This window comes from Notolepis coatsorum (genome assembly GCF_963971535.1).
Source record: "Notolepis coatsorum genome assembly, contig: SCAFFOLD_190, whole genome shotgun sequence".
NCBI lineage: Eukaryota > Metazoa > Chordata > Actinopteri > Aulopiformes > Paralepididae > Notolepis > Notolepis coatsorum.
The window spans coordinates 435687-447829 of NW_028170455.1; the positions used below are offsets into that span (position 1 = coordinate 435687).

At 43.5% G+C, this 12143-nt stretch overlaps 1 protein-coding gene across 1 annotated transcript in view; it reads left to right on the forward strand.

Moving 5' to 3' along the window:
• Window positions 1–12143, forward strand: part of ipp (intracisternal A particle-promoted polypeptide) — a gene marked incomplete at its 3' end in the record, with an annotated part of 72697 nt that overhangs the window by 44479 nt on the left and 16075 nt on the right. Inside the window, exon 4 of the mRNA XM_084339394.1 lies at window positions 6431–6650. Coding sequence (XP_084195520.1) covers window positions 6431–6650 — 220 coding nt within the window. The remainder of the gene's footprint in view (window positions 1–6430; window positions 6651–12143) is intronic.

Here is a 12143-nt window from a genome sequence, read left to right on the forward strand (position 1 = left end):
ATGCATGTTGGAATTGAGAATTGATACTGTTTTCTGAGAGGTAATGCTGAATCTGTTTAAAAACAACACCTTCCATGATTTTGCTTAAAACTGGCAAGATACTAATAGGTAGACTATTTGCTCCATTAAAAGGCTGTTTAGCATTTTTTGGAAGTGGAGAGACCTTAGCTATCTTCCACATTTGAGGGAAAAACACCCTCACTTAGACATAGATACAAAATATGACACAGTGGCTTTGCTACAATTCTGGCTGCCAGCTGGAGCAGTTTACCATCTAAGTTATCATGACCACAAGGTTTATCACACTGTATGGACAAGAGAAGCTTTTCCATTTTCTCTAGATTTATATCCATAAAATCAAATTCACATTTTTTTGTATGCATAATATGCTGTTTAATTATTGATTCAGACAGCTTACCATCCACTGGCAACATTTGATTCCTTATCATCTCCACCTTATCAATAAAATAATCATTAAAATGATTGGCTATATCTCGAGGTTTGGTAATAAATCCACCAGCTGCTTCTATAAACGAGGGCATTGTATTTGTTTTATTCTTTCCCATGACCTCATTTAAGGTTCTCCATAACTTTTTGCTGTCACATTTAATTTCTTCAAACTTGGATTTATAGTATTGTTTTTTCTTCTGTGTATTAATTTTGGTGACTTTGTTTCTCAGAAAACGGTAGGCCTGCCAATCATCCGAGCCACCGGATGCAATAGCATCCTTTTTCAATTGATCCCTCTCTTTCATACAGCTTCTCAACTCCAAATCAAGCCAAGAGGCTTTAGTTGTTTTGACCGTTAATTTCCTCATAGGGGCGTGTTTGTCACAGATGGATGAGAACAGTTTCATAAATAATTGTAAGGCATTCTGAGCCATTCTCTGTACTCGTTAGTTCAGTCACATTATCCCATTGTATCTCATGTCTTCATTGTCTTCAACAAACACATTTTCATTGAAATTATTGTACATTCTCTTGTATATAACTTTAGGCCCAGCCTTTGGCACCTTAGTTTTCCTTGCTACTGCAATGATGTTATGATCACTAAAGCCTACTGGCACAGATACTACTTTTGAACACATCTCCACAGAGTTTGTGAAAATGTGACCAATGCAAGTTGAAGATCTTCCTGTGCACCTGATGTTAACTCTGGTTGGTGCATTCACAATCTGTGATCGATTGCACACATTGGCCACATCACTTAATTTCTTTTTTAATGTACATGTTTTGGAGAACCAGTCAATATTAAGGTCTCCAACAAAATATATTTTTCTGTCAATATCAGTGACTATTTGTAGCATCTTGCATATATCTTCAAGGTCCTGTATGTTTGAGCCCGGTGGTCTGTAGCAGCAGCCTATTAGAACTGGTTTCAGGTGAGGTAGATGAACCTGTAGCCTGGTGGTCTGTAGCAGCAGCCTATTAGAACTGGTTTCAGGTGAGGTAGATGAACCTGTAGCCCGGTGGTCTGTAGCAGCAGCCTATTAGAACTGGTTTCAGGTGAGGTAGATGAACCTGTAGCCCGGTGGTCTGTAGCAGCAGCCTGTTAGAACTGGTTTCAGGTGAGGTAGATGAACCTGTAGCCCGGTGGTCTGTAGCAGCAGCCTATTAGAACTGGTTTCAGGTGAGGTAGATGAACCTGTAGCCCGGTGGTCTGTAGCAGCAGCCTATTAGAACTGGTTTCAGGTGAGGTAGATGAACCTGTAGCCCGGTGGTCTGTAGCAGCAGCCTGTTAGAACTGGTTTCAGGTGAGGTAGATGAACCTGTAGCCCGGTGGTCTGTAGCAGCAGCCTATTAGAACTGGTTTCAGGTGAGGTAGATGAACCTGTAGCCCGGTGGTCTGTAGCAGCAGCCTATTAGAACTGGTTTCAGGTGAGGTAGATGAACCTGTAGCCCGGTGGTCTGTAGCAGCAGCCTATTAGAACTGGTTTCAGGTGAGGTAGATGAACCTGTAGCCCGGTGGTCTGTAGCAGCAGCCTATTAGAACTGGTTTCAGGTGAGGTAGATGAACCTGTAGCCCGGTGGTCTGTAGCAGCAGCCTATTAGAACTGGTTTCAGGTGAGGTAGATGAACCTGTAGCCCGGTGGTCTGTAGCAGCAGCCTATTAGAACTGGTTTCAGGTGAGGTAGATGAACCTGTAGCCCGGTGGTCTGTAGCAGCAGCCTATTAGAACTGGTTTCAGGTGAGGTAGATGAACCTGTAGCCCGGTGGTCTGTAGCAGCAGCCTATTAGAACTGGTTTCAGGTGAGGTAGATGAACCTGTAGCCCGGTGGTCTGTAGCAGCAGCCTATTAGAACTGGTTTCAGGTGAGGTAGATGAACCTGTAGCCCGGTGGTCTGTAGCAGCAGCCTGTTAGAACTGGTTTCAGGTGAGGTAGATGAACCTGTAGCCCGGTGGTCTGTAGCAGCAGCCTATTAGAACTGGTTTCAGGTGAGGTAGATGAACCTGTAGCCCGGTGGTCTGTAGCAGCAGCCTATTAGAACTGGTTTCAGGTGAGGTAGATGAACCTGTAGCCCGGTGGTCTGTAGCAGCAGCCTATTAGAACTGGTTTCAGGTGAGGTAGATGAACCTGTAGCCCGGTGGTCTGTAGCAGCAGCCTATTAGAACTGGTTTCAGGTGAGGTAGATGAACCTGTAGCCCGGTGGTCTGTAGCAGCAGCCTATTAGAACTGGTTTCAGGTGAGGTAGATGAACCTGTAGCCTGGTGGTCTGCAGCAGCAGCCTATTAGAACTGGTTTCAGGTGAGGTAGATGAACCTGTAGCCTGGTGGTCTGCAGCAGCAGCCTATTAGAACTGGTTTCAGGTGAGGTAGATGAACCTGTAGCCCGGTGGTCTGTAGCAGCAGCCTATTAGAACTGGTTTCAGGTGAGGTAGATGAACCTGTAGCCCGGTGGTCTGTAGCAGCAGCCTGTTAGAACTGGTTTCAGGTGAGGTAGATGAACCTGTAGCCTGGTGGTCTGCAGCAGCAGCCTATTAGAACTGGTTTCAGGTGAGGTAGATGAACCTGTAGCCATAGCATTTCCACACCAGGTGCACTTAGATCTATTCGTACTTTGACAGGTATATGTTCTTGAATATAAAAAGCAACACCTCCTCCATGCTTATTTCTATCAAGCCTGTATACATTATACCCCTGTATTGCAACCTGATTGTCATCTATTGATGTGTCTAGATGTGTCTCAGATAGGGCTGTAACATGTAAAGCATTTTCAAATAGGACAGAACTCAGTTCTTGTACCTTGTTTTTTAGACTACAAATATTTAGATGGGCAATTCTTAGTCCCTTCTTCGGTAGGTGTAAAGTCATTATGGCACGTTCTCAAAAAACGTCAAAAAATCTACAGAAAAATAAAAATATAAATGTTCTGATGAATTGAAAACGGGGGACCCTGATGATGTAAACAAGACGAAAGTCTTTCTCTGGTCTGCATCCCCTTAACAATTGTGTGTATTGAGCCGTACTGTATTGTACCCATTCTGCAATCTGTTAAATATTGATTGATTGAACATTTTATTAACAGATTGCAGAATGGGTACAATACAGTACGGCTCAATACACACGATTGTTAAGGGGATGCAGACCAGAGAAAGACTTTCGTCTTGTTTACATCAGGGTCCCCCATTTTCAATTCACCATAACATATATGACATACATGACATACAGATAGACAGTAGGCTACATCTATACATTTATGACATACCAGATTTACAAATACAGTACTGTTTGTGATACAAAAATAGTCTAAAAAAGAGAGTATATACATTTGACGAAGAAATTGTACATTGGAGGAGGTTGGGTAGGTGGGGGGGGGGGGGGGGTGTAACTGTACATTGGATTATCGACGAAGCCTTACTTGGTCCCAAGAAGAGGGTCTCGTGTATTAAATAAAGTTTTCATTCATTCATTCACTCTGGATCTGGTTAATCCAGTAGCAATACACACAATTGTTAACACTTTAAGTGCCGAAAACGTGTTTAGGCGTCCTTCCCCGCCATGCTCAAGTTGCCGATATTTCAAAAATCTGTGATCGGAATCATATTTTCCATCCGCAGCCTTCACACACAGTTCAGAGCTCCTCTCAATCCTCTAGCGGTTCAAGAGCGCCATCTGGTGGCCGATCGGCAGAAGCGCCAAACAGGAAGTTATGTGGATGAAGTGCTGATCACCCATATTACTTCCGGGCACTCGCTATAGGTCCCGGGACTCCATCTTCGGGATCGGGACATCGATCGGTTGCAAATAACTCGATAAACAACATGATTTGGACGTATATAGTATTATACAACCTGGAAATGGACCGGTTATTTCGACATCCCATAATGGAAAACTGTCTACCCCACGCTGATCGCCCAACGGCCCGCGGAGACTGGGGTGAGTTTTAGCGTGTAATATTACCGTGTTCGACACTAACTGTTTTGATGAACATTTGACCCACATTAGATGATTGGTATAACGCTGCCCACGGAATTATAAACGCCCCCTCGCCCTTCCGGTCAACATCAGATGACGTGTAGTAACTTCCAGAAGTCCGTCCAGTTGGATTTTTTTATATCGCGCCGATTGCTATCAAACTGTATTTGATCATCAATATAATGCATTTGGGGCTATAAATCACGTTCTGGAGAAAGCTGCAGAAAGAGATGAAAACATACTTATACTTTAGATCATATTTTAGTATGAATATGTGAATGAAAAAGTTTAACGTTCATACACCCTGAACAATACATATAGGACATTGAATGGGCCCTAATAATGGCAATTTAGCAATAGAATTTAAAAAGTTATAGCCCTGCAAAGAAGGGGAACTTCTCCATAGACAAATAGAGCTGGCAAGGGATGGTATATCATGAATTTAGCCTTAGGCAATCAAAGTGTTAAGGGGATGCAGACCAGAGAAAGACGTTTGTCTTGTTTACATCATCAGGGTCCCCCATTTTCAATTCATAGTGACATTTATGACATACACAACATACATGACATCATGACATTTATGACATAGGGACATACATGACATACAGGTATATAGTACTGTTACATTTGTCACATATACGATATGCAAATATACAGTACTGTTACCCAGAGATCCTAACAGTAAATATATACATATGATGAGGAGGAGACTGTACATTAGGAGGGGGTGGGTGGGCGGTAAAAAAAATATACAAACGGTGGGGAGGAGACTGTCCATTGTTGTTGTGGCATAATTGCGAAACGTGTTTAGTCCCTTGTTTGTATGATAACAAGCCGTTTAGTTCATGGTTCAAAGTAATGGAAAAGGGTGCTAGCTCGCCATCAATCAGGAGCTAGCCACAAGACTTGCATTCACGCTCTCCAGCACACCGCCTCCCTGCCTGGCACAACAACCACAACAGTAGGGTCTATAGTCACAGTCAGGACAGTAGGCTCTACAAGTAGGCTCCCTTAAAACGCTAACGCTATTAAAAAAAAATACAGTGGAGGTTAAAATAAGAATATGACTTGGCCTGAAAAAAAGTTCAGTCAGGAGAATTTGTTTTGCTTTAATCCCTGCATAGGTCTGAACTTGAGTTGTAGAAAAACGTTTTACTCACGTTTTTCTGTAGTAGTTGCAATATCCAAATATGGTATATCCAAAATTGGTATGAGCTGGAAAACACCCTGGGTCCATAGTCTGAAGTCGTATGTAGTACATGTCCAAATTTTATAAGAATCCGTTCAGAAATGAGTGATTAGGAGCGATTTTGGTAAACTGTGTACACAAAAAATAAAAGCTCTGCAGGTTTCCATTTCCTCATTGACGTCAATTAATTTGGCGTTTTTTTCTCTTCCTATATTCGCTCGTGACTTTTCACCTAGATCCCTGATTCGCACATCCCCACGTGGGGCATCATTGGAAAGCCACACTCATTGGGTACAACCCTGTCCAATAATCTTCTAGATCCAATCCAACTTTATTTGTATAGCACGTTTAAAAACAACATGGTTGACCAAAGTGCTTCACAGTAAAAAACAATAATATAGTAAAAAAACACAAACACAATACAAAGTACACAGAACTACAAACAAAATGACAGCAGCAGACTACATTATGTTAAAAGCTAGGGAGAACAAGTGTGTTTTAAGATGGGACTTAAGATCACCAAATGATTGACGGAGCTAGAGCCCCAGGAGTCGGGGTGGTAATCTGACTCTGCCGTGTACTTTGGCGCACGCCTCACATATCGGCATGTAACTCGAGAACCGCTGAGCGGATTCTGTTGCCTGAAACGGCAATCGACAGGCAACAAATAGGGCTTTAATTCTATCTATATATTGTATTAAAACAAATGCAGACCCAAGCCGCCAGGGGCCGCCAAAGTGCTGTGTGGGCAAATCGTCCTCGAGAGGTCCCGGGGCCGGGTCGGTGCCAGTTAAGAGGTTAAAGTCTCGGCCCGCTCTCCTCCAGGTGGGCTTGGCGGAGGAGTTCTGGGGCCTGTCCAAAGACCAACTGGTGAGGCTGCTGCGCAGCGAGGAGCTGAGGATCGAGGACGAGTACCAGGTGTTCTCCGCCGCCATGGACTGGGTGCTGCAGGACGTGGGGCGCAGGAGGAGGCACGTGGTGGAGGTGCTGGAGCCGGTGCGCTTCCCCCTGCTGTCCCCGCAGAGGCTGCTCAAGTACATCCAAGGTGAGGCTGTTTCCCCCCAAGCCTGTTTTTGGGATTCGAACTTCGTTTTTAATTAAAAAATAAATAAATAAAAAAACTTTTTTTTTCAAAATAATAATTTTTTTATATATATAAATATCCTCAAAACTAAATCCTCAATTTGAATAAAGTGATTAATCTGATTAAATGAGTATTTTTTTAAAAATTATTAAATCAACTTTCTTCAATGAATATAACTCATCAGTTTTTTTTTTATACTATAATATTAGTGTAGCCTAATCTTTATTTGTAACTGTGAAGAAAAAACCCATTGGTTTAAACAAAATGAATAGACACATAAAAAATATATATATATATAAACAAATATATATATATATTATTTTTTTATTAAAAATAAAAAATTCGAATTTTGATTTAGAATTTGAATGCCAACGTAACGAACGAACGCCTTAATCGAAGGTGGGGAGAGGAGAGGTGTTCTGTCAGAAGGAGAGAGAGGTGTTCTGTCAGAAGGAGAGAGAGAGAGGTGTTCTGTCAGAAGGAGAGAGAGAGAGGTGTTCTGTCAGAAGGAGAGAGAGAGAGGTGTTCTGTCAGAAGGAGAGAGAGAGAGGTGTTCTGTCAGAAGGAGAGAGAGAGAGGTGTTCTGTCAGAAGGAGAGAGAGAGAGGTGTTCTGTCAGAAGGAGAGAGAGAGAGGTGTTCTGTCAGAAGGAGAGAGAGGTGTTCTGTCAGAAGGAGAGAGAGGTGTTCTGTCAGAAGGAGAGAGAGAGAGGTGTTCTGTCAGAAGGAGAGAGAGAGAGAGGTGTTCTGTCAGAAGGAGAGAGAGAGAGGTGTTCTGTCAGAAGGAGAGAGAGAGAGGTGTTCTGTCAGAAGGAGAGAGAGAGGTGTTCTGTCAGAAGGAGAGAGAGGTGTTCTGTCAGAAGGAGAGAGAGAGAGGTGTTCTGTCAGAAGGAGAGAGAGAGGTGTTCTGTCAGAAGGAGAGAGAGAGAGGTGTTCTGTCAGAAGGAGAGAGAGAGAGGTGTTCTGTCAGAAGGAGAGAGAGAGGTGTTCTGTCAGAAGGAGAGAGAGGTGTTCTGTCAGAAGGAGAGAGAGGTGTTCTGTCAGAAGGAGAGAGAGGTGTTCTGTCAGAAGGAGAGAGAGAGAGGTGTTCTGTCAGAAGGAGAGAGAGGTGTTCTGTCAGAAGGAGAGAGAGGTGTTCTGTCAGAAGGAGAGAGAGGTGTTCTGTCAGAAGGAGAGAGAGGTGTTCTGTCAGAAGGAGAGAGAGGTGTTCTGTCAGAAGGAGAGAGAGGTGTTCTGTCAGAAGGAGAGAGAGAGAGGTGTTCTGTCAGAAGGAGAGAGAGGTGTTCTGTGAGAAGGAGAGAGAGAGAGGTGTTATGTCAGAAGGAGAGAGAGAGAGGTGTTCTGTCAGAAGGAGAGAGAGAGAGGTGTTCTGTCAGAAGGAGAGAGAGAGGTGTTCTGTCAGAAGGAGAGAGAGGTGTTCTGTCAGAAGGAGAGAGAGAGGTGTTCTGTCAGAAGGAGAGAGAGAGAGGTGTTCTGTCAGAAGGAGAGAGAGAGAGGTGTTCTGTCAGAAGGAGAGAGAGGTGTTCTGTCAGAAGGAGAGAGAGAGAGGTGTTCTGTCAGAAGGAGAGAGAGAGAGGTGTTCTGTCAGAAGGAGAGAGAGAGAGGTGTTCTGTCAGAAGCAGTGTTGGGCAAGTTACTTTAAAAAAGTAACTAGTTACAGTTACTAGTTACTTCTTCCAAAAAGTAACTAAATTACTTACTCAGTTACAAATTATAAAAGTAACTAGTTACTTCAGAAAGTAACTATTGCGTTACTTTCAAGTTTTTTTTTACATAAACAACATACACAAATCTAAACTATTTTAATGTTGCTGTGGGACAAAGTGAGACTAGCCTCCAATCAAATGCCATGTAGGCTATGTAGATATTATAATTACTATGTTTATATAGTGGATCATACAAATACAAACAGAATAGATGTTTTGGAACTTTTGATATGTATTGCCCCTCAACAGGCCACAACTGGGCAACATTAAATTATGCTTGTTAAGCACTATACCAAAAATAAATAACAAATATATACTGATTGATTGAACATTTTAATTAACAGATTTCAGAATGGGTACAATACAGTACGGCTCAATACACACAATTGTTAAGGGGATGCAGAGCAGAGAAAGAGTTTCGTCTTGTTTACATCAGGGTCCCCCATTTTCAATTCATGACATTTATGACGAAAGTCTTTCTCTGGTCTGCATCCCCTTAACAATTGTATGTATTGAGCTGTACTGTACTGTACCCATTCTGCAATCTGTTAATACACTTTTCAATCAATCAATCAATGACATACACAACATACAGATATAAGAATCTAATCGAATCATCTAAACTAATCTAATCATTACATTTAAGACATGCATGACATACAGATATATTATATCTCTGAGCACCTGAAGGCTTCAAGCCTATTAAACCAGGAAGTGCAGCACTGTTGATAAGGCTGTCAGCACTGCAGTAGAGCCACTCAGTGCCCTGCGCTGCAAAGACTGAACACAAAACGCTCATGGACCCGCGGTCTCATGTTGACTGAGTCGCTTGTGTTGTTCGTTGGATTCGTTTTTGAGCTCAAAACGTACACTACACGGACCGCGCTCTCATGCTGACTGATCACTGATCAGTGATCGCTTGTCTTGTCGCGCTGTGTGTCAGACTCTGGATGCTTTAGACACCCGCCCACCTCCACCTCTGATTGGCTTACCATGACATTGTATTCAACCTCAGCCAATCGTCAGCATGTATGCTTGGCTCGCGCACTGTCCACTAAACAAGGAAGAACTATTATTGCCTCTCGGCGCAGAGATATGTCTGATGAAAGAAACAGGTTAATTCATAGTAACGCGCCGCATTTTTTTGTAGTAACGGTAACGACGTTATTAAGATTGGAAGAGTAATCCGTTAGATTACTCGTTACTGAAAAAACGAACGCCGTTAGTAACGAAGTTACTTATAGTGCCGTTATTCCCATCACTGGTCAGAAGGAGAGAGAGAGGTGTTCTGTCAGAAGGAGAGAGAGAGGTGTTCTGTCAGAAGGAGAGAGAGAGGTGTTCTGTCAGAAGGAGAGAGAGGTGTTCTGTCAGAAGGAGAGAGAGGTGTTCTGTCAGAAGGAGAGAGAGGTGTTCTGTCAGAAGGAGAGAGAGAGGTGTTCTGTCAGAAGGAGAGAGAGGTGTTCTGTCAGAAGGAGAGAGAGAGGTGTTCTGTCAGAAGGAGAGAGAGGTGTTCTGTCAGAAGGAGAGAGAGAGGTGTTCTGTCAGAAGGAGAGAGGTGTTCTGTCAGAAGGAGAGAGAGAGGTGTTCTGTCAGAAGGAGAGAGAGGTGTTCTGTCAGAAGGAGAGAGAGAGAGGTGTTCTGTCAGAAGGAGAGAGAGGTGTTCTGTCAGAAGGAGAGAGAGGTGTTCTGTCAGAAGGAGAGAGAGGTGTTCTGTCAGAAGGAGAGAGAGAGGTGTTCTGTCAGAAGGAGAGAGAGGTGTTCTGTCAGAAGGAGAGAGAGAGAGGTGTTCTGTCAGAAGGAGAGAGAGAGAGAGGTGTTCTGTCAGAAGGAGAGAGAGAGGTGTTCTGTCAGAAGGAGAGAGAGAGAGGTGTTCTGTCAGAAGGAGAGAGAGAGAGGTGTTCTGTCAGAAGGAGAGAGAGAGAGGTGTTCTGTCAGAAGGAGAGAGAGAGAGGTGTTCTGTCAGAAGGAGAGAGAGGTGTTCTGTCAGAAGGAGAGAGAGAGAGGTGTTCTGTCAGAAGGAGAGAGAGAGAGGTGTTCTGTCAGAAGGAGAGAGAGAGGGGTGTTCTGTCAGAAGGAGAGAGAGGTGTTCTGTCAGAAGGAGAGAGAGAGGTTTTCTGTCAGAAGGAGAGAGAGGTGTTCTGTCAGAAGGAGAGAGAGAGAGGTGTTCTGTCAGAAGGAGAGAGAGAGGTGTTCTGTCAGAAGGAGAGAGAGAGAGGTGTTCTGTCAGAAGGAGAGAGAGAGGGGTGTTCTGTCAGAAGGAGAGAGAGGTGTTCTGTCAGAAGGAGAGAGAGAGAGGTGTTCTGTCAGAAGGAGAGAGAGAGAGGTGTTCTGTCAGAAGGAGAGAGAGAGAGAGGTGTTCTGTCAGAAGGAGAGAGAGAGAGGTGTTCTGTCAGAAGTAGAGTTGTTCCGATACCGATACCAGTATCGGAAATGCCGCCGATACTGCCTAAAATGCTGGTATCGGTATCGGCGAGTACACGTAAATTCTAGCCTCCGATCCCATGATGTAATTTATCTCCTGCCGAGTCCTGCGGAGAGTGAGGATTATAAAATGAACATGTTTTAAAGTGTGATGCTGTGTCATTTTAACAGCAGATACACTTTCTTAAATTCCATTGTCCCCGACAGTGCGGTGTGACGGGGAGCTCGGACGGGATGTGTTTTGCTGGTGTTATGATAGCATTAGCTGGAAAGATAGCTAGTTGGAACAACATCCGCTTTAACATTACATCAAATCAGATGATCGCCTGTCCTTTCTCCAGGACCTAACACTGTCCGTGACCGTCTATCAACAATAATGCACCCACGGTGAATTGTATTTAAGTTAAGTAGCTACTAACTAGCGTTAGCTGACTATTACTAACGTTATCAAATGTCAATGCGGGAAGACAAGCTAGGTCAGTTAGCTTAGCTTGATAACGTTACCGTGTCTAAAGTTGGTGCTATTTATAATCCAGCAATAATGGCTGCAGACCTGCAAGCAAAGTACAGCAAGTGCCAAAGGATAAGAGTCTGAGGCGGAGTTTCAAAAGAGAATGTTGAATATTTATTTTGCATCAAAAATCACAACATGAACGTTCTATCTGCCACTAGCTTACAGACTGAATAGGGTATATCTGCAGAGCCACGGAGTAGCGGGTGCAACACCGTTTAATGTCCGTGTGGATCATTGGAGTAGGGTATATCTGCAGTGCTGCAGCCCATACTCATTGATTAATGATACTAATACAAATCTATACAATCACCTGTTGTTGAATAAATACCATTACTTTCCAGTTATTACTAAAAATAGTATAACAGTATCTGTAAAAAATCTTTTTTTTTGTATGCACTGGTATCGGATAAATATCGGTATCGGCTGATACCCAAAGCTTAGGTATCGGAATCGGATCGGAAAGGGAAAAATGGTATCGGAACATCTCTAGTCAGAAGGAGAGAGAGAGAGGTGTTCTGTCAGAAGGAGAGAGAGAGAGGTGTTCTGTCAGAAGGAGAGAGAGAGAGAGAGGTGTTCTGTCAGAAGGAGAGAGAGAGAGGTGTTCTGTCAGAAGGAGAGAGAGAGAGGTGTTCTGTCAGAAGGAGAGAGAGAGAGAGGTGTTCTGTCAGAAGGAGAGAGAGAGAGGTGTTCTGTCAGAAGGAGAGAGAGAGAGAGGTGTTCTGTCAGAAGGAGAGAGAGAGAGGTGTTCTGTCAGAAGGAGAGAGAGGTGTTCTGTCAGAAGGAGAGAGAGAGAGGTGTTCTGTCAGAAGGAGAGA